Below are 22997 nucleotides of genomic sequence, written 5' to 3' on the forward strand. Positions count from 1 at the left end.
CTTTAATTTTCCAATCTATTCAATAATAATTTGATACTTGAAATATAATTGCATGATAATTAAATATAATTGTATAAATGTGCAATCATATAATTGTTAAAATCATCAACACTAGGTCGGCGATAGGCGCCAACACCACGGGGTAACAATGGTTCCATTCCACACCCCACCAGAGCACCTGTCACACAATCAAACAATGGAATTTCCTATACTTACCAGGATCTTGGGGAAGGTTGGGCGGGAAAATTAGAGGGAACAGTATAAGCGCGTAGCTCTCAACCTCGCTCCCAGGGCCCTCTCCCTTTCCTGTTATTTGGGTCTGCAAATTACCAAGCGCATCTGGCGGTAGGTAACATCTCGTATGAAATAAATGTATAATTTCCGTCCATTTAAAATTCTTTTACAGAAAGAAAGTGTTCATTTTTTTATCTAGGGTAGAGTCAAGCACTTAATTCCGCGTTGCATTCCGTAAATTGTTACGGGATCATTTGCGTGCCTTCTATGTTGTTTTTTGGGGGTCATTCGCGGACCGGGATCATTTGCGGGCCGGGGATCATTCGCTTTTCTACTAGCTTCGAATCATAAAGAATAAAAGTAACATCCTATCGCCTGTATACATCCGATTAAGAAAACGCGAGCTGAATCGAAGGTGTTTTTAAGCGGGAAGGGAGGAAGAACCACTCGTACTTTTTTTATGAAAATAACGTAAAGCAACAAGCATAACACATGATTTTGAATTGCGTTTATTTACAGCATTATCTGACAAAAGTATGATTAATACCATTGGTGTGTGTTTATTAAATACTCAGGGGGGAGGGGTGGGTTGTTGAGGGACTCTGAAAAGTAGGGGCACCAAATGAAATGGGCCCACTAAGGGAGACGCTCTGATGTTTTGCATAAGCTCGACAGACATTTTTTAAGGTGTCCGAAGTCAGGATCTCCCTCTCCCCATAGTATTTAATGAACACTCCTTAGCGTGGCTACTCGTATTGATAGTTTGTGTTCGTGTGAGGCTAGGCGCACTATCGAAATACTTTTTAAAGACGAAAGCGTGATGTTACGAGATGCGACTTCGCCTAACCCATGATTCTTTGCGCTCGTTTTGGGCTCATGCTCTTATCTATTTAATGAAGGACTGGGTAGAGGACTTGAAAAAGAGACGAATTGACTAGCTGTAAAAGAGCTTGAATAGGTTTGTGGCGATTTGACTTGCCAGTTTGTGCTTTAGTTTTATGCTTAAATTGGGCGGTTGTTTTCGTTTTGTTGTTCGTTAATCGGTGCTTGAACCTGTAATTGGCCTAGTTAAAGTGTCTCGTGATTGTGGTGCTTGAGCTTTTTGGGCCACTGGTGTTTTCTCCACCAATTTTGTTGCGGAGCCTCTTTAATAGGAAAGACCTGTTTTGTTAAGGTGCTTGAGCCAATTTGGCAACCTATGCTATAATATAATTTCAGTGCTTGAGATTTGCGGGTAACCTGTGTCATCTCGACATCAGTTTTGTGGAGTAGCCTCTTGCATAGCAAAGCCTTGTTGTTGTTGCTGTGGAGGGTAACTAGGGTAACCGGCTCCCACGGGCTGCTGGCCCACGCCAACCATGGCCGGCTGCTGAACCACAACTACGTTGGTTTGAGCCTAGAATGATGAAAGAAATCAACATCTTCGTGTCATCATAACCATTGTGGTTATCATTATCATTATCATTATCATCACAACTATCATGGTCATCATCACCACATTACGACAATTATCATCACCATCATCACAACTATCACCATCATGATCAAGTTTTATTATCGTCATTATCATTAGCAGCAGCATCTTTAAGTTTCCTTGTCATCACTATCATCATCAGCAGCATCATCATCACCATCGCCACGACTATCATCATCAGATATCATCATCATCATATTACTCGCAATGTCTCGAGCTTGTTTCATAATATGTGAGAGAAAAAATAGACAGAATGAACCACCTGTCATTCCAGCGAATAATGATCATCATACACATCACCACCTCAACCATCATTATCATCACCACAATAATCATTATCATCAACAACAATCATCATCATCACCACAACTACCATTATCATCACCACAACCATCATCATCATCATGATCATCATGATCATCATCATGATCATCATCATCATCATCATCATCACCACAACCATCATTATCACCACCATAACCATCACCACAATAATCATTATCATCACCACAACCATCATCATCATCATCACCACAACCACCATTATTATCACCACAACCATCATCATCATCACCTCAACCACCATTATCATCAACAACAATCATCATATCAATCATCATCACCACAACCATCATTATTAGCAATATCATCATCTACAGTGACTAATGATGATCATTAGCATCATCCTTATGGCAACGAACATATCAGAAGCAACTTACAGGTGGGCTCGATGCGCAGCAAACGGCCATGCACCCGATGATGGAACCAGCAAAGGCGAAGATGCACGCAATGCCATTTAGTATGAGCAAGCAGAGGAAGACGGCGTCAATGGAGGTGATGGTAGAACACGAGTCCACTGCAAATGATAAGAAAAAAATAGTACGCCGCTGTATCCTAACCCCTCTCTTTCTGCGGATGGTGTGTAGTCAATCCTTCAGAGAATAAATGGGTGTGTCCGCTCGCGTACAACTTTCGTTATCACCATTATAATCATCATCAGCAGTAGCAGCGTGAAACATCATCGATACTAACACCATAATAATTATCATCGTCATCATCATTACCAACACCACAATCATAATTATCATCGTCATCGTCATTACCGACACCATCATCTTTAATCTTTAAATAACTTAATTGCCACTAACGAGCTAATCCGGCAATTGGCGGTCAGCGGAGGCTGGCGCGTGAGAACGATAACGGACGACAACATGTACAAAAACAATGATAATACAATGAAAATACTTGCGATGCGCATAACTTAACGTGACATGCAATAGCAAACAAACGAAAAGCACGATGAAAGCCCATCATCGGATTAGCTCACTAGGTAAGGCCGCTACAAAGTTGGCTGCAGATGGTAGACAGGGAAAAACTGCCTGCGGTAAAGCATTCCAGACGGGGATAGTGCGAGAGTAGAAGGAGAACTGGAAAGCATTAATTTTAGCTGGGAGGAGTGAAAATTGGTAGCTATTTCAGGCACTGGTTCTTGTGAAGTAGACGTCAGGCTTAGGTGAAACATCAGGCGGAAATTCAATTTTGACGAGGCCGGGGTTTATCTTATAAAAAAGTGCGAGGTCACTAACTATTCTTCGATGTTGGAGTGACACATTAATCATTTGGGTAACGCTACTTGTTCTTTGGTAATCCCCTGTGGTAAAGCATGCGGCTTTACGCTGGACAGATTCCAACGTGCTAATATCTTTGTATGTGGATACCATGCCACCGAACCGTACTCGAGGATGGGGCGGACGAGGGAAGTGTAGGCTCGCTCCTTGATTCGGACTGAACACGATGAAAGGTTCCTCTGTAGCACTCCTAATACTCGATTCGCCTTCTTTTTAACTTCCTCAGCTTGCATGTGCCAACGAAGGCTTGATGTGATGTAGACGCCTAGGTATTTTTGGCACGTGACGCTCTTGAGGACGGAACCGCATACGGAGTACACCCCTACTGATGAATGACGCTTCAGAGTGATTGACATGATGTAGCACTTTTTTGGCGCAAAAGCCATTTGCCATTTCTCCGCCCAGAGTTCCAGGAGGTGTAGGTCTTCTTGGAGAATATCGTGGTCGTCAGGTGAGTTGATTGGGCGGTATAATACACTGTCGTCGGCAAACAGCCTTACATGCGACTTTAGACTAGTTGGCATGTCGTTGATGAAGAGCAAGAATAAGACCGGGCCTAAGACGGTGCCTTGAGGGACTCCGGATGTCACTTGGGACCATTCTGAAGAAGACCCATTCACAACGACGCGTTGCCTTCTATCCGTGAGGAAGCAATGAAGCCAAGTGAGTAGTTTCCCCCTGATCCCGTAATATTGAGCTTTAAGGAGGAGACGCTGATGGGGAACAGTGTCAAACGCCTTGGCAAAATCCAAGAACACAACATCAACTTGACCATGGGCGTTTAAAACGGAGGCCCAGTCGTGGATCACTGAAGTAAGTTGAGTCTCACATGAAAGACCTTGCTGAAATCCGTGTTGGAGATGCGTTATTATTTGATTTGCGCAAAGATGGTTTATAACATGCTTGCAGACTACGTGTTCCATGACTTTAGAGAACAAAGATGTTAAAGATACTGGGCGATAATTCTTGAGGTCCGCTCTGTGGCCTTTCTTGAAGATGGCTGTAACGTTGGCGTCCTTCCAGGCGGCAGGTAGAGAGCCCGAGTCATAAGACTGTTGAAATAGTGGAGCTAGCAACGGGGCAAGTTCGCCAGCGGCTTCTATCAGGATACGTGCTGGCACAGAGTCGGGACCGGAGGCCTTGTTGGGCTGGATGTTCTTTAGCTGCTTATGGATGCCATTAGTTGTAAATGTCAGGTCAGCGACCTCTTGGTAGGGGAAGTCACCAAGAACAGGAATGTTGGTAAGATCCTCTTGCGTGAAGACGCTCTCGTATTGGACGCGCAATGCCTCCGCTTTGGATGAATCTGACGCGCAGATCTGGTCACCTTGAAAGAGGGTCGGGATACCCAAGGACTCGGAGCGCAGCAGCTTAAGGTACGACCACGCCCTTTTTGCTCCGCCAGGATTAGGTGTACTAGGGTCCGGCGCAAGCCCACCCAGGACCTTGCTCAAGTATATATTATGCGTGTCTCTGATGCATTTGGTTGTATAGTTCCGTATACGTCTGTACAAGCGGAGATCTTTTTCCTTCGAAGAGCGTTTGGCGTTTTTGTAAGCTCTATCTCGTTTACGCATAAGCCGCTTGATGGCTGGGCTCACCCAGGGAAGGTGGCGTTTCCCCTTCGACATCTTGTGTGGGACGAACTTGTCCAGAGCATCTTTCAAGCCTTCAAAAAGTGCAGCCTAATTCTCATCGACAGATCTTAGCGGGAATGATGCCATGTAATCGGTTCCGAAGGTAGACAAGTAGGACCTCAGGCCATCGTAGTCAGCTTTATGGTACTGGTAGATTTTGTGGGGCGCCTTTGGGGTATACTTTGGTGAAGTATCAACCTCGAATAGAACAGCCCCCTCGTGGTCGCTCAAGCCGTTGGTAACATGACACGCCTGGATAAGTCCTGGGTTAGACGAAAACACCAGATCGAGATAGTTGTTTTTGCGTGTAGGGGCCTTTACGTGTTGGGAAAGGCTAAACATGTCTGCTGTTTCGATAAGTTTGTGGTCCCAAGAGCGCGCAGAGGAGATAAGCGCTGCTTCGCCGCTTGACCAATCGATTCCAAGGCAGTTGAAGTCGCCGCCGAGAATGACGGATGGGAGTTGAGTGTGCTTGCTGTAGAGCTTGCAGAGGTGATCATTGAGCAGACTAAGCGCGTCTTCGTCAGGAGGGGGTCGATAAAAACTAGTGAAGAATAGCTTTTTGCGCTTCACAAGTTGGATCGAGCATGTAATGATCTCGCAGCTGTCGACGTCTACACCACGTTCCTCCGCCGCAGTAAGGTCGTTGCGGACGGCGACGAATACACCGCCACCGAATAGAGTTCTGTCCTTACGAAAAATTTAGTAATTTTCAGGGAACACTGAATATGCCGGTATGCTTGAATCGATTTTGCTTTCGCTTCCAAGAATAATATCTGGGTCATGCAGAGCGACCAATGAGTGGAACTCTAATTTCTTTTTCGCACTCTTGATTCCGTTGCAGTTCAGCGACAGAACCTTTAACTTCTTTCGTGCGTTGGGATTACGAGACCTCGAGTGGGCAGAGGAGATGGCTGGACTAGATGTGAGTAGAGGCAGCCCGGGATCGCTTTCGGTAGAGCTCACGTCTGACAACAGGCTAAAGTGATTTTCGTGATCAAAGTCCGTTTCTCTTAGGAGGAAGGTGGTTGAGAAATTCGGGAAGATGCACTTGGTTCACAACCATGCCAATTTAGAATCGGACCCAAGTCTATCGTATGACTTCGCCGCCATGGAAATGCATTTGGTGTGGAACCAGAATGAACACTCATCGCACTGGATCGCTGTTTGGTTGGATTTACAAGGCCGTTCGCAGACACCGCAAGGATGTTTAACCGGGCCAGGGTTTATAGATGAACAATCGCTTGCGATCATGAGGAGCAGTTGTAGCAGACTTCCCATGGAATTCGATCGCAAAGCAGGACCCGGCGCACGACCGTGACGGTTGCGTGATCATGATCATGATCATCATCATCATCATTAAAGACACAATCACCATAATTATCATCATCATTATCATCATCATCATCATCATCATTATCACCAAAACCATCATCATAATTATCATTATCATCATCACCAAAACCATCATCATCATTATCATTATCATCATCACCAAAACCATCATCATCACCAAAACCATCATCATAATTATCATCGTCATCATCATTACCAAAACCATCATCATCATCATCATCATCATCATCATCATTAACGACACCATCATAATTATCATCGTCATCTTCATAACCGACACCATCATCATAATTATCATCGTCATCATCATTAAAAGAGTCCCCCATAAGAATCGAATCATGACTTGGTTGTAACGGGTTAGTCGCTCACCATTCATTGGCACAGTTTCCCCGGAACACACGCATCGCCCACTGGAGTCGCTACATTTCGTCTCGATGATCGCTTTCACGACCTGCCAGATGAGCCAGGCAAGCGCAGCCAGGGCAGCTTGGACAATGGTAATGATGATGTTGAGTAGAGCCAGGACGAGATAGAACACCATCTGTACATAGTTACACAGTGCGTTACACATGTTGCACAACATGTTACACAAGATAGAAAACCATCTGTACATAGTTACACAGTGCGTTACACAACATGTTGCACAATATGTTACACAAGATTGAACACCATCTGTACACAGTTACACAGTGCGTTACACATGTTGCACAACATGTTACACAAGATAGAACACCATCTGTACATAGTTACACAGTGCGTTACACAACATGTTGCACAATATGTTACACAAGATTGAACACCATCTGTACATAGTTACACAGTGCGTTACACAACATGTTGCACAATATGTTACACAAGATAGAACACCATCTGTACATAGTTACACAGTGCGTTACACATGTTGCACAACATGTTACACAAGATAGAACACCATCTGTACATAGTTACACAGTGCGTTACACATGTTGCACAATATGTTACACAAGATAGAACACCATCTGTACATAGTTACACAGTGCGTTACACAACATGTTGCACAATATGTTACACAAGATTGAACACCATCTGTACATAGTTACACAGTGCGTTACACAACATGTTGCACAATAAGTTACACAAGATAGAACACCATCTGTACATAGTTACACAGTGCGTTACACATGTTGCACAATATGTTACACAAGATAGAACACCATCTGTACATAGTTACACAGTGCGTTACACATGTTGCACAATATGTTACACAAGATAGAACACCATCTGTACATAGTTACACAGTGCGTTACACATGTTGCACAATATGTTGCATACAGTATGCTATACAATATTTTTACAAAATTATACCAAAATGTTACCCAAAATGTCTATCCAGCACGAGATAGAACACCATGTGTACATAGTTACACAGTACGTTACACAATATGTTAGACAATGTGTTACACAGTATTCTACACAATATGTTGCACAATATGTTATAAAATATGTTAAAAATGTATTACACAATAAGTCATACTTTAACATACAAAAATACGTGTTTTAAGCACGCAAATGCTATTTAACGATTCGGGTCGGGCTGGCTAAAATGAATATTAACACCTTTTAGTAAAATGAATATTAACACCTTTTAGTAAAATTAATATTAACACCTTTTAATAAAATTAATATTAACACCTTTTAGTAAAATGAATATTAACACCTTTTAGTATAATTAATATTAACATCTTTTAGTAAAATGAATATTAACACCTTTTAGTAAAATGAATATTAACACCTTATAGTAAAATGAATACTTTAAAAGCACACTAGCATACACACATTGGCACCAGTCGGGGCAAGACGGGACGCTAGCACAGTCTATTACCCGTGCAGTTCGGCAACCATGGACAGCTGTTTCGTCCTTATTAGGACTCGTCAGCATGGCATAGCCGGTTTGCCTCAGTTAAACTTCATCGGCAAAAAAAAAAAAAAAAAAAAAAACTGCAGGGCGACTTCGACTCGAACGAAGTGCTTTAAACCACAGCTTAGATCCATGTGGGCTAGCGTGATGCCAAATGTGCGGATCACGCATGCGACCTTTGCTAGTCTAAAACTCCGTCGGATAGCCAAACTATCCTTGCGAGTATGTACATAAATGTGGACTTTAAAAGCACACTAGCATACACACATTGGCACCACACATTAACACCTTTTAGTATAATTAATATTAACACCTTTTAGTAAAATGAGTATTAACACCTTTTAGTAAAATGAATATTAACACCTTTTAGTAAAATGAATATTAACACCTTTTAGTAAAATGAATATTAACACCTTTTAGTAAAATGAATATTAACACCTTTTAGTAAAATGAATATTAACATCTTTTAGTAAAATGAATATTAACACCTTTTAGTAAAATGAATATTAACACCTTTTAGTAAAATGAATATTAACACTTTTTAGTGTGACCCCTAGGGTGGCACTTGCAGAGTGTAAACTCAGAAATTCAAAGTCGAAAGGAGCACTCATCGAGGTGACGGTTTTGAAGATAGCCACTTTTTGAGCAATCACGGTTTGGAGCCTTGATATAACGAACCTCCGTAAAGGGACACCCTCTATATAACGGACACGGTAAAATATTCTTCAGTCAAACTCTATAAATGAACCCTCTGTTATGGTATACCTGTTGAATTTGCTAGTTACCAGGCCGTGCGCAGCATGGCTTAGCTTGTAGTAAATTGAACACGAATAAAACACCCTCCATTAAAGGGCGCACTTTTGGGGTCACGAGGGTGTCCGTTATATGGAGGTTCTACTGTATGTTTGTTATGTGGTGGTCCCGAAGGTGTCCGTTATATGGAGGTTCTACTGTATGTTTGTTATGTGGTGGTCCCGAAGGTGTCCGTTATATGGAGGTTCTACTGTATGTTTGTAATGTGCTGGTCCCGAGGGTTCGTCATATGGAGGTGCCAGCATTATTGTGACATTAGCGTGGATGATACTCACCGCAAGCTTGTTTCGCTTTAGCCAGGCAACCAATCCAAGACTACCTTGAGCCATTAGCTACAAAAGAAATATGGAAAATAATCGCATCAAAATTCATTTATTCCTTTAGCTATGATTACTGGCAGAGCAGGCCTTAGATATTTGGGGCACAGCCACGCCCTGATTGTCATTTCTTTATGTTTTAAAACATTTTTTTTTTTTTTTGGGGGGGGGGGCTAAGGGCCCAGACTGAGCTGGGACGGATCTAGAATCTCATAAAAGGGGACTGGAGAAGAGTGTCTGGAAATATACTTTATTTGTTACTTTATTTATTTGTTTACAAAACAAAGAGACGCGATAATGATTTTACTAAAGAAGAACGACAAATGGATATCCACCCATTTATATTCGCACCTAAGGGGCATGGCGATGGGTGGGTGGAGGGCAAACCCTCCCTTGGGCTGAAGAATCAGCAAATCTGCATTAGCACAACCGGTGTAATTTTGCACGGGGGTTCTGTCTAACAAACAGATATCATTTTTGCGTGCGTCTTGACCTCTAATATTTGCAGAGGAAAAAAAAAATAGCCAAATTATTCGCTGACGCCTGAAGCGTGCGTGTACCCTCTAGTAACACATGGACCCTTGACCAATCAAAGCTCGTGATTTACGAGTGTCGCTGTAAAAAACGTGTGCTACCTCTATCAGGCAGCCATACTTAAGAGGGAGAAACGTAACTACCTAAGGGTAGGTTAACGTCGTATTATTATTCATGATCCGTAATTACCTTATTCTCCTCTATTTTTTATTGTCATTTTCGCGATCGCGGAGAAAAATTTTGTTTGAAGGAGATATAATTTCGCGAATACGAATTTCAAGTTACTTCTTTTTTTCGTTTTTACAAAAAAAATGACGATAACCAACAGCTAAAACAGGACCAAAATATTGAAACAAAGACTAACAAGCTGCCTTGTTCCTCGGAACAATTATCATCCAAATATTTGTTATTATACGCATGATTCAAATCACATTTGGGAAATGATGATAAGTGAAAAAAGGCCTTTTCAACATTCATTATATTACTGAATCTTCCTCTTAAGTAGTTGATCCCCGCCACGGAGGCGGAGCGGAGGCCGAGCGGATCAGTCGTGTGTTTCAGCCGCTCCGTATTATTGCTAAACCTTTATCAATCGTGGCCGCAAAATGGCTTTTAAACTACTCATTTCATCTCTAGTAGTCCTTCTGGCCCTACACAAGTGTTTGGTGCGGGAAAATAAGCGTTCTCCATCGTCTAGAGTGCCAGCATTTACTCGATGGCTATCAAGATCAAGTTTTGCTCTTTCGAAATCAGCCAACCGAACACTGCCTATGTATTTGCATATTCCAGATCACTGTCACGCAACCGTCACGGTCGTGCGCCGGGTCTTGTTTTGCGATCGAATTCCATGGGGAGTCTGCTACAACTGCTCCTCATGATCGCAAGCGATTGTTCATCTATAAACCCTTGCCTGGTTAAACATCCTTGCGGTGTCTGCGAACGGCCTTGTAAATCCAACCAAAACGCGATCCAGTGCGATGAGTGTTCATTTTGGTTCCACACCAAATGCATTTCCATGGCGGCGAAGTCATACGATAGACTTGGCTCCGATTCTAAATTGGCATGGTTGTGAACCAAGTGCATCTTCCCGAATTTCTCAACCACCTTCCTCCTAAGAGAAACGGACTTTGATCACGAAAATCACTTTAGCCTGTTGTCAGACGTGAGCTCTACCGAAAGCGATCCCGGGCTGCCTCTACTCACATCTAGTCCAGCCATCTCCTCTGCCCACTCGAGGTCTCGTAATCCCAACGCACGAAAGAAGTTAAAGGTTCTGTCGCTGAACTGCAACGGAATCAAGAGTGCGAAAAAGAAATTAGAGTTCCACTCATTGGTCGCTCTGCATGACCCAGATATTATTCTTGGATGCGAAAGCAAAATCGATTCAAGCATACCGGCATATTCAGTGTTCCCTGAAAATTACGAAATTTTTCGTAAGGACAGAACTCTATTCGGTGGCGGTGTATTCGTCGACGTCCGCAACGACCTTACTGCGGCGGAGGAACGTGGTGTAGACGTCGACAGCTGCGAGATCATTACATGCTCGATCCAACTTGTGAAGCGCAAAAAGCTATTCTTCACTAGTTTTTATCGACCCCCTCCTGACGAATACTCGCTTAGCCTGCTCAATGATCACCTCTGCAAGCTGTACAGCAAGCACACTCAACTCCAATCTCGATCTGGTGTTTTCGTCTAACCCAGGACTTATCCAGGCGTGTCATGTTACCAACGGCTTGAGCGACCACGAGGGGGCTGTTCTATTCGAGGTTGATACTTTACCAAAGTATACCCCAAAGGCGCCCCACAAAATCTACCAGTACCATAAAGCTGACTACGATGGCCTGAGGTCCTACTTGTCTACCTTTGGAACCGATTACATGGCATCATTCCCGCTAAGATCTGTCGATGAGAATTGGGCTCCACTTTTTGAAGGCTTGAAAGATGCTCTGGACAAGTTCGTCCCACACAAGATATCGAAGGGGAAACGCCACCTTCCCTGGGTGAGCCCAGCCATCAAGCGGCTTATGCGTAAACGAGATAGAGCTTACAAAAAAGCCAAACGCTCTTCGAAGGAAAAAGATCTCCGCTCGTACAGACGTATACGGAACTATACAACCAAATGCATCAGAGACACGCATAATATATACTTCAGCGAGGTCCTGGGTGGGCTTGCGCCGGACAATAGTACACCTAATCCTGGCGGAGCAAAAAGGGCGTGGTCGTATCTTAAGCTGCTGCGCTCCGAGTCCTTGGGTATCCCGACCCTCTTTCAACGTGACCAGATCTGCGCGTCAGATTCATCCAAAGCGGAGGCATTGCGCGTCCAATACGAGAGCGTCTTCACGCAAGAGGATCTTACCAACATTCCTGTTCTTGGTGACTCCCCCTACCAAGAGGTCGCTGACCTGACATTTACAACTAACGGCATCCACAAGCAGCTAAAGAACATCCAGCCCAACAAGGCCTCCGGTCCCGACACTGTGCCAGCACGTATCCTGATAGAAGCCGCTGGCGAACTTGCCCCGTTGCTAGCTCCACTATTTCAACAGTCTTATGACTCGGGCTCTCTACCTGCCGCCTGGAAGGACGCCAACGTTACAGCCATCTTCAAGAAAGGCCACAGAGCGGACCCCAAGAATTATCGCCCAGTATCTTTAACATCTTTGATCTCTAAAGTCATGGAACAAGTAGTCTGCCAGCATGTTATAAACCATCTTTGCGCGAATCAAATAATAACGCATCTCCAACACGGATTTCAGCAAGGTCTTTCATGTGAGACTCAACTGACTTCAGTGATCCACGACTGGGCCTTCGTTAAAACGCCCATGGTCAAGTTGATGTTGTGTTCTTGGATTTTGCCAAGGCGTTTGACACTGTTCCCCATCAGCGCCTCCTCCTTAAAGCTCAATATTACGGGATCAGGGGGAAACTACTCACTTGGCTTCATAGCTTCCTTACGGATAGAAGGCAACGCGTCGTTGTAAATGGGTCTTGTTCAGAATGGTCTCCAGTGACATCCGGAGTTCCCCAAGGCACCGTCTTAGGCCCGGTCTTATTCTTGCTCTTCATCAACGACATGCCAACTGGTCTGAAGTCGCATGTAAGGCTGTTTGCCGACGACAGTGTATTATACCGCCCAATCAACTCACCTGACGACCATGATATTCTCCAAGAAGACCTACACCTCCTGGAACTCTGGGCGGAGAAATGGCAAATGGCTTTTGCGCCAAAAAAGTGCTACATCATGTCAATCACTTTGAAGCGTCATCCATCAGTAGGGGTGTACTCCTTATGCGGTTCCGTCCTCGAGAGCGTCACGTGCCAAATATACCTAGGCGTCTACATCACATCAAGCCTTCGTTGGGACATGCAAGCTGAGGAAGTTAAAAAGAAGGCGAATCGAGTCTTAGGAGTGCTACAGAGGAACCTTTCATCGCGTTCAGTCCGAATCAAGGAGCGAGCCTACATGTCCCTCGTCCGCCCCATCCTCGAGCCGGTTCGGTGGCATGGTCTCCACATACCAAGAGGTATATTAGCACGTTGGAATCTGTCCAGCGTAGAGCCGCACGCTTTACCACAGGGGATTACCAAAGAACAAGTAGTGTTACCCAAATGATTAAAGTTGGCAATTAGGCTGGCAGTCACTCCAACATCGAAGAATAGTTAGTGACCTCGCACTTTTTTATAAGATAAACTCCGGCCTCGTCAAAATTGATTTTCCGCCTGATGTTTTACCTAAGCCTGCCGTCTACTTCACAAGAACCAGTGCCTGTAATAGCTACCAATTTTCACTCTTTCCAGCTAAAATTAATGCTTTCCAGTTCTCCTCCTACTCACGCACTATCCCCGTCTGGAATGCTTTACCGCAGGCAGTTTTTCCCTGTCTACCATCTGCAGCCAACTTTGTAGCGGCCTTACCTAGTGAGCTAATCCGATGATGGGCTTTCATCGTGTTTTTCGTTTGTTTGCTTTTTACATGTCACTTTAAGTTATGCGCATCGCAAGTATTTTCATTGTATTATCATTGTTTTTGTACATGTTGACGTCCGTTATCGTTCTCACGCGCCAGCCTCCGCTGACCGCCAACTGCCGGATTAGCTCGCTAGTGGCAATTAAGTTATTTAAAGTAAAGTTAAACTAGATGTTTGACCAGTTTTGAGGAAACCAAGAAAACGTGTTTTAGGGAGTCACTTCATTTACTTTCAACAGTTTAAAGTGTTTGTCCTCGTTTGCAAGGGCGCAACGATGCAGCTAATATCCATATAAATTATAAATTATATTGGTGACCTTGTTTTCTTGAAGTTTTGGTGTTATTGGTTACCTGTGTTTGTACACCGCTAAGATCGCGGGCTCATCAGAAAGCGAAAACGTGTTAGAGTTGGCACGTTGAACCGTACACATATGTTGTGTTTGGAGTTAACAAGTGGTTATTATTTATGTTCAATTCCAAACAATTCGCGATGGAATAATCAAAACATTAGGGCTATAAAACAGTTAAAGTAAGGACATTATTCTACAGTAACAAAAGGAGTTTGCAGGCCATACGTTTGTTCGCGTACTCAATTGACCGTGAAAGAGTTTTTACTCGCCTAGCAGGCGCTTCCCCAGGATTGGCTGAGGAGAGGTGCGCAGTCGTAGATATCTTATGGAAAAAGCCTAGTATTTCAAGATTCCTTAATAAGAAATGACCCACTTTTGGGGCGCCAGGGGGGGGGGGGGGTGCGTTCAATCACGCCGCCATTTTATGCTCCCGCACAATAAGAAAAGAATCCATTTCCATCGGCTAATTTAAGCAATTAACTAAGAAACTGTCAATCAGGTGTCATTAATAATGTATCAGACTTAAATCGTGGATGGTTATTTTGAAAGTTTTCTTGTAAATGAACCGCTGTATTTTCAATTGTAAAAAATAGCAAAGGAGTGGCTGGTCGACATGTTTCAATTTCCCTTAATGTGGTGACAATAGCCTGCTTGTTATTATCGGTTCAAAGCATGACTTCTTGAATATCTATTGCATACTGCCAAATGTTAAGAAGCATTCTACAGAGATTTGAAATAATCAAAATAAGCTCAAATCGTGCGAAAACTTTCGAGTTGAAATAATCAAAATAAGCTCAAATCGTGCGAAAACTTCCGAATTTTGACACAAACAGCGCAAATTTACAAATTAGGGAAACTTTTTGTGTCAATTTTTCAATATTTGGCAGGTGAAATTGAATTTATTATGTGGGCAATCTAGTCAAAGTTTTTGCTGATTGTTCTGCACACCACGTCAGCACCGCTCTTTCATCCGGAGGGTAAAAACACTTGATAGTCACACATAGCAACAAGCGTAAACTTTTCTATCCCGGTTAATGCTGCTTGTTTTGCATTACTACGATGTTAGAATTACATTCTGTGTTCGGTAGCGTCGTGCTTCAAAACTTAAACTCATTTTCTTCAGATCCCATTTTATACGTTTATGAGTAATAAAAAATTAATGGTTTTTGAGGTGGTCTTAATTTTTCACCCCAACTGATGAATTGTTTTAAGGATGCGAAACACATTTTTTCCGGTGACTCGGCTTAGATCTTTTAGAAATTATTTATTTGCATCGATTAAAATTCTATGGTAGTCAATATCAACGAAATTTGCCAATTCTCTTCAATTTCAGCTTAATCTACTAAAGAAAAACAAAGTTGCTTTAAAAAGTGTTTTAAGAGGGCTGAATTATGTTTGTCATCGTTAGGTTTAGTTAAAAGAAAAGGCGCAATGTTACACGTACGTTTTTATGCGCAAAAACACCATATTGTCAAAACAATAGAAATTAACACCAGAATATATTTGACATTTCCCTCTATGAGTACTCTTAAGAATCAAATAAATGAGGTAAACGGTCCTGAGGATTTGAATAAAGGCATTTTTGTCCCATATTTTAGCCATTTTTCCGATTTTTGTCATTTAAACTTACCAGAAAACCACACCATAGACCGCTTCCATCCGAACCACCGTAAACGGCCCACATAATTCCCAAGATGACATTAATGAGTCCCAAAACGAGCAGGAAGATTCCCACTATACCGGCGGCCTTGCCTTTCCCTGCTTCTATTTGGTCCGCCATATCAAAATTCGAGTGTTCTAGTGGTTTGGCTCTCTTGAAGATCGTTCGGATAATGTAAACTTTCTTAAATAATACACTTCTAAGTTTGAATATTTGTCATGGAAACTGGAATTTTTTATTAGCCCCCATAGCGCTTGCTTCATTCAATTCGAAAGGAAATTAGCGATTGAAGTTATTACTCTCATCTAGATATCAAAATTCTACATTTCCATATTTCACGCAAGTTTATTTTTACATCAACCAGCTTGCCCCTTTATTGTAAAAAAAAAAAAACACACACACACTTGTATAACTCGAGTTTGTATGCTAATATTGAAGTCATATTTATGACAAAACAAGCTCGAGAAAGATAAACAAATACAATGCTGTTGCCAACACAACCTTGATATCGGATAAAACATATTTTACGTTTGTACCGAAATGCAAAGTATAGTACAATTAATACACGTGATTTTCTTTACACGTTTATCTTCATCTACAGAAGTATATATAGGAAACGAGAGTGATAAATAGAAAAAATGGACGACAAACGAGTGCTCGATAAACCTGGGTACTAGAGGCTTCAAGCTTGCCAGACTAAGTCGTGTCCGATTGGCCACCACGCGCGTACACAGGGGGTGCGCGCGCACCCCCCTTGGCGGCCAGAAGTGAGTCACTTTTTATAAAGAAATCTTCAAATACTCTGCTTTTTCTATAAGATTCCTATGACTGCGCACCCCCCTCAACCAATCCTGAGTACGCGTCTGGACACGAGTAAGGCTTGGAGCCTCTGGTACACAGGGCTATTCTTGGTTTTATTCGATTGCTGGTTGTATTCCCGCTCTACTGCATTGGGTAGCTTTGTTGCTCTGGAGGAGGAGCTTGGCCGATACCGACAGCCGCTGGCTGTTGCACAATTACCACGTTGGTTTGTTGAGCCTAATAGAGAGAAACAAAAGCGTTAGATGAATGGAATTGTCTATACATTTTCTACATTGTCATAGCTACGCGCTTTTGATATCTATTGTAATAGAGATCGCAGGCTCAGGGCCTGGCCGGCGGTATCCGTGACATGGATAGCTTCGCCCCCCTTTCGGCTGAATAAAATTCATACTTCAAGATGACAACACGCCGTAACATTGCGTCGTAATGAGTTCTGTTATCGTTAATAATTTGAACACATTTTTACTGCACATTCCTGCTCTTTTGGTGGGTTATTCATTGTTAGTAGCCAAGAGAAAATAAACCAAGCAAACAAGAACAAAAGCTCCTAAAAAAATTGAGTTTGGGTCTCGCTCCTCTTTGGCAAACGAGACACGCTTGAATTCCGGAGCTCCGCACCGCATAGCAGTTTACTTCCAACTGAGCCTTTCGTGGACGCCCTGGTCAAGGGCCTTTATTAGTGCAGGTCCTTGTTTAAGGAGAGGGCCTTCCTAAAGAAGGCTTTTAAGGAAAGAGGGGCTTGATAGGGGGAAAAAAGGCTTATTTTGAAATTATTTTCACTAGTGAGCCGCTTTTTTTTTTTAGTTTTTATTCTATTATATTGTAAAATGGGCTATGTGCAGAAATCTCAAAATAACTATTTATATGAGCTTCACAATTCAGCCGAGAGAAATGGTTGCTTCCTTCCTATTAACACTTTTGACAAAATCGCGGCTAGCAGAGACTCTTTTAATGGGACTCGTTTAATGGCAGAGACTCGTTTAATGGCAGAGACTCGTTTAATGGCAGAGACTCGTTTAATGGCAGAGACTCGTTAAATTGCTGAGACTCGTTAAATTGCAGAGACCCGTTTAATGGCAGAGACCTGTTTAATGGCAGAGACTCGTTAAATGGCAGAGACTCGTTTAATGGCAAAGACTCGCTTAAAGGCAGAGACCCGTTTGATGGCAGAGACTCGTTTGATGGCAGAGACTCGTTTAATGGCAGAGACCCGTTTAATGGCAAAGACTCGTTTAATGGCAGAGACCCGTTTAATGTATTTAGCTCTTACCGGTTGGCTGGCACAGCAAGTAGCCATGCATCCGATGATGGAGGCGGCGAAGACGAAGATGGCGGCAAGACCGTTGAGGATCAACAGACAGAGGAAGATGGCGTCAATGGTGTTAATCACATCACAGTCATCAACTAAGCACAACAAAGGCAAGTCAATTTAGCCGTCTAAAATAATAACCAGAAGCGCTGAAGAATTGTACATGCTGGCAAGTCTGAGTCAAATTGTCGTTTTCTTAGCAAGAAAATGAATCATTATTTAGCTAGCAACCGTTTTGAGTATTCTTCTGCAGGATTCCAGCCACAATGGTTTGGTGCAGGGAGCGGTCTCACCTCCCCCCCCCCCCCCCCCCCACACACACACACACCTAACCTTCACTTGACCCTTCAGATAACGGCTTTTTTTTTAATCGTAAAATCTCAAAACCTTGAGAAAAACTACAGTGTGGTAAAGGGTATTTTTGTGAAGCGAGATTTGGCCTATTTTCACAATCGAGAAACGTGAAATCGTCCGTTTCGATGTCCGTGAAACGTGACTTAACGATTTAGAAGGCCATTTTTTGTTCCGTGAAAAGTGGAAAAGGTCATTTTGCCCGGTCCGTTAAACGTGATCCATACCCCGTTTTCTACCCTGAAACTAGTGTTGAACATCCGTCTGAAGCGAATGTCTTCGTTTTCCTGCGTAGGGATATGAAGGTCATAAGAAAAATAAGCGCGTGAGGTAATAACAATGTGTTTTATAAAGAAAACGTGATATAAACCAAGTTTAACAATTCTTCGCCGTCACCTGTGAAGGCGCGTACACAGGGGGGGGGGGGGGGGGGGGCAGGGGTGCATAAAGGAATCTTTAAATACTATGCTTTTTCCATATGATACCTGTGACTGCGAACCCCCCCCCCCCCCCCCCCCCTTGGCCAATCCTGGGAACAAGCCTGCTATGCATAGGGTGGTGTATGTTATAATATGAATAACTACATGGAATATGAAGATCGCCACTTACGTCCAATAGGGATTGACTCGCCACGACAGACACATCTTCCGCTAGCGTCACTGCACTTGGTCAGTATGACTCCCTTGATAATTTGCCAGATGAGCCAAGCCAAGGCGGCGAGGGCTGCCTGTACGATCGTCAGGATGATGTTTAAAAGGGCCAAGATTAAGTAGAAAACCGCCTGGAGCAAAAATAAAATGATAATGTTTTGCACTTGTTTTAATACAAGCTTTTCATACAATGGAAATTCCATACAGTAAAGTGTTAGCCCCGTGTTTTTAGCCATTACATCGCCCAGCATGGCGACAAAGCCTCACTTGTCTAAGCTACAAGACAAATTTGCTAACAACTTTGTAGGAATCCCTTGGCGTACAAACAGCCCGCCAATAATGATGTCGCTTGATTCCTTTGTCAACATGATCAGTTAAACGGCTTGTGGCTATCTTAGTCACGTTGGGACCCATAGATAGGATGGGGAGACCCTGAGGGGGGAGGGAGAGGGAGACTTAGATTAGTAGGAGGGTGACCTACCGCTACTTTGTTGCGATTAACCCAGCAAACGATTCCAAGTGCACCATTCAACAACAGCTAAAATCACATAGAATCAAGGATAAGTAAGGGTTAACATACCGGTACACCAAAAATGTTATCAGAGCAAACGGCAAATGGCGATTGGCACATGCAGTAATCAATTTAAGGCTATAGATGTGCAACTCTGTGGCATCGCGGGAGTTCATTTATAAGCACCTTTTGGTCTTGGGATTGCCAGTCCATATTTGCCGTTTGCACTGACGTTTTTTTATTATGTGTATATTCATTGTCAATATAATTACACCAAAAGGTATTGTTATATCGAAAAACAATTTAGGTAGAGTGGTTGATCATTATTGAATTCTGTAGTGTTCTTGTGGGTAGCCTGTGAGCGAGGCGAGGCCTGGGAACGAGAGAAGCGGATCGCCAAGTTTGATTGTACTGAACATGCTCAAACCGAGTAAAAGTCGTGATTACATTCTGGTATAATCCTATCCATACTGTAGTTAGACACTGCAAATTCGCTAATAAGAGCGGGCTATACTGACACGAGAGTTAATTTAAACCGGTATTTTGTTGCGTGTTTCCTGTATCGGCGTATTTATTGCAGTTTTCTTATAGGGAATTCAATTTTAAACCGGCACGTGAAGATGCGTTGTGACTGACACATTTCAGTCGCTTTGCGTCAAACAACGCAGTGAAAACACTTTGTTTCACGGTTTAGCGAGAACGGAAACGCGGCGTTGTACATCAAACCAAGTTTTTTTCATGGTGATTATTTGAAATAATAGGTCATTTACGGAGCATCCCGTATGCCCTTGACAACGACGTCATATTTTGATTCTTTGTTATGAAGTTCTACGGTTTTGTTCAGTATCCGTTTGAAACGATAAAAAATAAGCTATTCGATATACATGTTAAAGTCCATATAACCTTTCACAGTTGATAGACTTTGTCAATTCTTTATATTTTCACCTCCCGAACGGTATGTGGTGCTTATGGACCCTAAAAACACGCGTTCGCGCGAATAACTCAAATCTGTAATATTGAGGTATTTTGGTCAACCTTCGGAAAAAAGGCCGTGAACTGAAAGGCCCGGGTCCAGTCATTTGTGACGTAGATCGAGATGTCAACCATGAGAAAACATGTGAGCGCGCTTTACCGGTTCCCGTCTTCATGTCTTCTTAGTTATTGCTGAAGAACGTTGTGTGTTTGCATTTTTTACCGTTATCTTTATATCTCAACCTGGTAGTCAAATGAGTATTTAAATTCAGGAAACAAATCTACAAAATTTGGCAGATATTTTTTAGTCTTTGAATTGTTTTTGCATTGTGCGCGCGCGCTGCATTCGCAATCAAGAATGGCGACATTCTCACGAGCGCGCGCTGTTTTTGAAACCTACAACAAAACGATATTTTCTTTTTTCGCATAAAATTCTCGACTTTAAATTATTCTTCGCTTTATTGCGGGTAGCATTGCAATAGAAAACAATTCGCCAATATTTTGTGGTACTGCCGTCTCTGAATTTTAACGGGTTTAAGGAAAATACGTTGTGTCAGATTTTCCCGCCTAAACTTGGAATTATTCACTCGATTCAATCTCCTTTCGCGCGACCAGGAAAATTTTCAAAGATCTGTAAAAAAATTCAAATTTTAATCAAATTCAATTCCCTTTTCATAATTTGAAAGTTTATCTATGCTTTGTTTTGACTAGATTTTTAAAAGTGAAAGGTTTTAAGAACTTTAAAGAGCGAGAATAATTTATTCGACCTTAGAAAACGATAAATTAAGTAGGTAATTATGTAATCGAATTGTTAGGTGAAATTAAGGCACAAGCCTTTTTGGGTTGGTTCGAAGATCGCTCAATGCAAATTCTTAATTCAAAAGAAGTAGGGAGGTTTTTTTCACACAAAAGGAATAAAACGAAAAAACAATTTTTTTCAATTACCTTACAATCTTAGCCGCCCGCTAGTTCCTGCCACGGGAATTAGGATACTTTGTCAGCGATTTCTTAATAAAATAACCAAAAATGCATTCCCAATTTGTATTGAATATTGTATTCGGCGAATAAAATATCTCTAACCTTTGTGCGAAAAATGTCTCCTGCCTCTCGAATCAGCGAAATCCTTTCTCGTTATATTTCTATTTCTCTTGTCTAAAAAACTTGTCGCATGCGCGGGCATGTGTCGGCGGCGCGATAAGTTCAAAGAGAAAGTGACCTGTCACTCATCAATCATGTCTCATACCAACATCACAACATTGTCCTTAACTAGGCAGGTTTTCGAACAATGGAATCGAGCGTTGTTTCACTCCCTTCCTATTTTATATAGAACCTAAATACGAAGTTAGGTTCGGAGAGCGTTCGGGCTAGTCACGAACACTGAAGAGGCTATATGGTTACTTAGTACTGTTCAAATGTTTCGAGAGTTGAAAACAACGATCGCGTGGGTTTTTAGACAAGAGAAATAAAAATATAACGAAAAAGGATTTCGCTGAATCGGGAGGCAGGAGACATTTCGCACAAAGGTTAGAGATATTTTATTCGCTGAATACGGTATTCAGCGAATTGGGAATGCATTTTTGGTTATTTTATTTAGAAATCGCTGACAAAGAATCCTAATTCCCGTGTTCCTGCTACTGTTTGCATGGAGATGACATGGCAACAACACAAACATTATAAACCAGCAAACAAGCTAAATATTGCAACGAATCTTTAGGTAAACTTCAAAATAGAGCTGGGCTAGAAATCTCGAAATAGATAGTCCTCCATCGATAAAAAAAACATGAAAAAGACAATAATCTGGTCAAAATACGGAAATTTCGGAACGATCACTACGATAAAACGTCGCCTCACTTATTCTAAAATCAGCTTGTCAAATAGGAATGGTTTAGTTCAATTTTTGTTCGTCGTGTTCATTTTTTAACTTAGGTATTCTAGGACTTGTTTTTCTCGCTAAGCTTATAAAGCTATATCCCATGCTGAGTTACCTCTTCATTAAATTGTTAGCGGCTGAACACATACAACTTTGTCTTCGTTTTCCACTAATTGTAAATGTTCTAAATATCTTGAAGATCAGCGAATAGTTTTACTTCAAAAAGACAACAAGCCAACATTAAACAAACTAACGTAAGATACCTAAAATATCTTTAAACCTCTTTCTAAAACTCACCAGAAATCCGGACCACAATCCTTGGCCGTCAGGGCCTCCATAGGTCGCCCACATAATGCCCAAAATAACATCGATAAGACCGAAAATTATTATGAAGATGCCAACTATACCGGCGGCCTTGCCCTTTCCAGCTTCGATCTCCGACATTTTTTGGTTTCTTCAAGAGAGTACCGTCCTCTACCACGCTATCTTCGAGAATGCTCCAAACAGTGTTGAATGGATTTTTTTTTATATTCAATAACTCTATTTGTGATGGTTACATTGCTATGACAACAAATGACCGAACATTGTATGATTTAGTTTTTGGATACCACCTCAAACATACTTCTTTTAAGAGCCGTGAGA

At 42.2% G+C, this 22997-nt stretch overlaps 2 protein-coding genes across 2 annotated transcripts; both read right to left on the reverse strand.

Moving 5' to 3' along the window:
• Window positions 1-727: 727 nt before the first annotated feature.
• On the reverse strand, window positions 728-16145 carry LOC116616016. The gene is made up of 5 exons (XM_048726448.1): window positions 15841-16145; window positions 9315-9371; window positions 6699-6870; window positions 2428-2564; window positions 728-1630 (listed from the first exon to the last, which is right to left on the reverse strand). Exons 1-5 carry the CDS (start codon window positions 15988-15990, stop codon window positions 1490-1492), a joined length of 657 nt encoding a protein of 218 aa, XP_048582405.1. The 5' UTR covers window positions 15991-16145; the 3' UTR covers window positions 728-1489.
• A 132-nt stretch (window positions 16146-16277) lies between these two features.
• LOC5508960 lies at window positions 16278-22907 on the reverse strand. Its single transcript, XM_001629447.3, has 5 exons — window positions 22653-22907; window positions 19484-19540; window positions 18962-19133; window positions 17963-18096; window positions 16278-16908 (listed from the first exon to the last, which is right to left on the reverse strand). The coding sequence occupies exons 1-5, from the start codon at window positions 22797-22799 to the stop codon at window positions 16813-16815; spliced, it is 606 nt and encodes a 201-aa protein (XP_001629497.1). The 5' UTR covers window positions 22800-22907; the 3' UTR covers window positions 16278-16812.
• Between the last annotated feature and the right edge of the window lie 90 nt (window positions 22908-22997).

This window comes from Nematostella vectensis, chromosome 4 (assembly GCF_932526225.1).
Source record: "Nematostella vectensis chromosome 4, jaNemVect1.1, whole genome shotgun sequence".
In the NCBI taxonomy this organism is placed as follows: Eukaryota; Metazoa; Cnidaria; class Anthozoa; order Actiniaria; family Edwardsiidae; genus Nematostella; species Nematostella vectensis.

Bases quoted from the DNA above. Each gene is read 5' to 3' on its own strand.
- LOC5508960 (XM_001629447.3), bottom strand. From the start codon at position 22,799: ATGTCGGAGATCGAAGCTGGAAAGGGCAAGGCCGCCGGTATAGTTGGC. The intron at 19,134-19,483 runs GTAGGTCACCCT...TTTTTGCTCCAG, and splicing joins TTAATCGCAACAAAGTAGCG to GCGGTTTTCTACTTAATCTT. The intron at 16,909-17,962 runs GTAAGAGCTAAA...TCTCTCTATTAG, and splicing joins CTTGCTGTGCCAGCCAACCG to GCTCAACAAACCAACGTGGT.
- LOC116616016 (XM_048726448.1), bottom strand. From the start codon at position 15,990: ATGGCGGACCAAATAGAAGCAGGGAAAGGCAAGGCCGCCGGTATAGTG. The intron at 9,372-15,840 runs GTAAGTTTAAAT...TTTCTTTTGTAG, and splicing joins GTCTATGGTGTGGTTTTCTG to CTAATGGCTCAAGGTAGTCT. The intron at 1,631-2,427 runs GTAAGTTGCTTC...TCATCATTCTAG, and splicing joins GCTGCGCATCGAGCCCACCT to GCTCAAACCAACGTAGTTGT.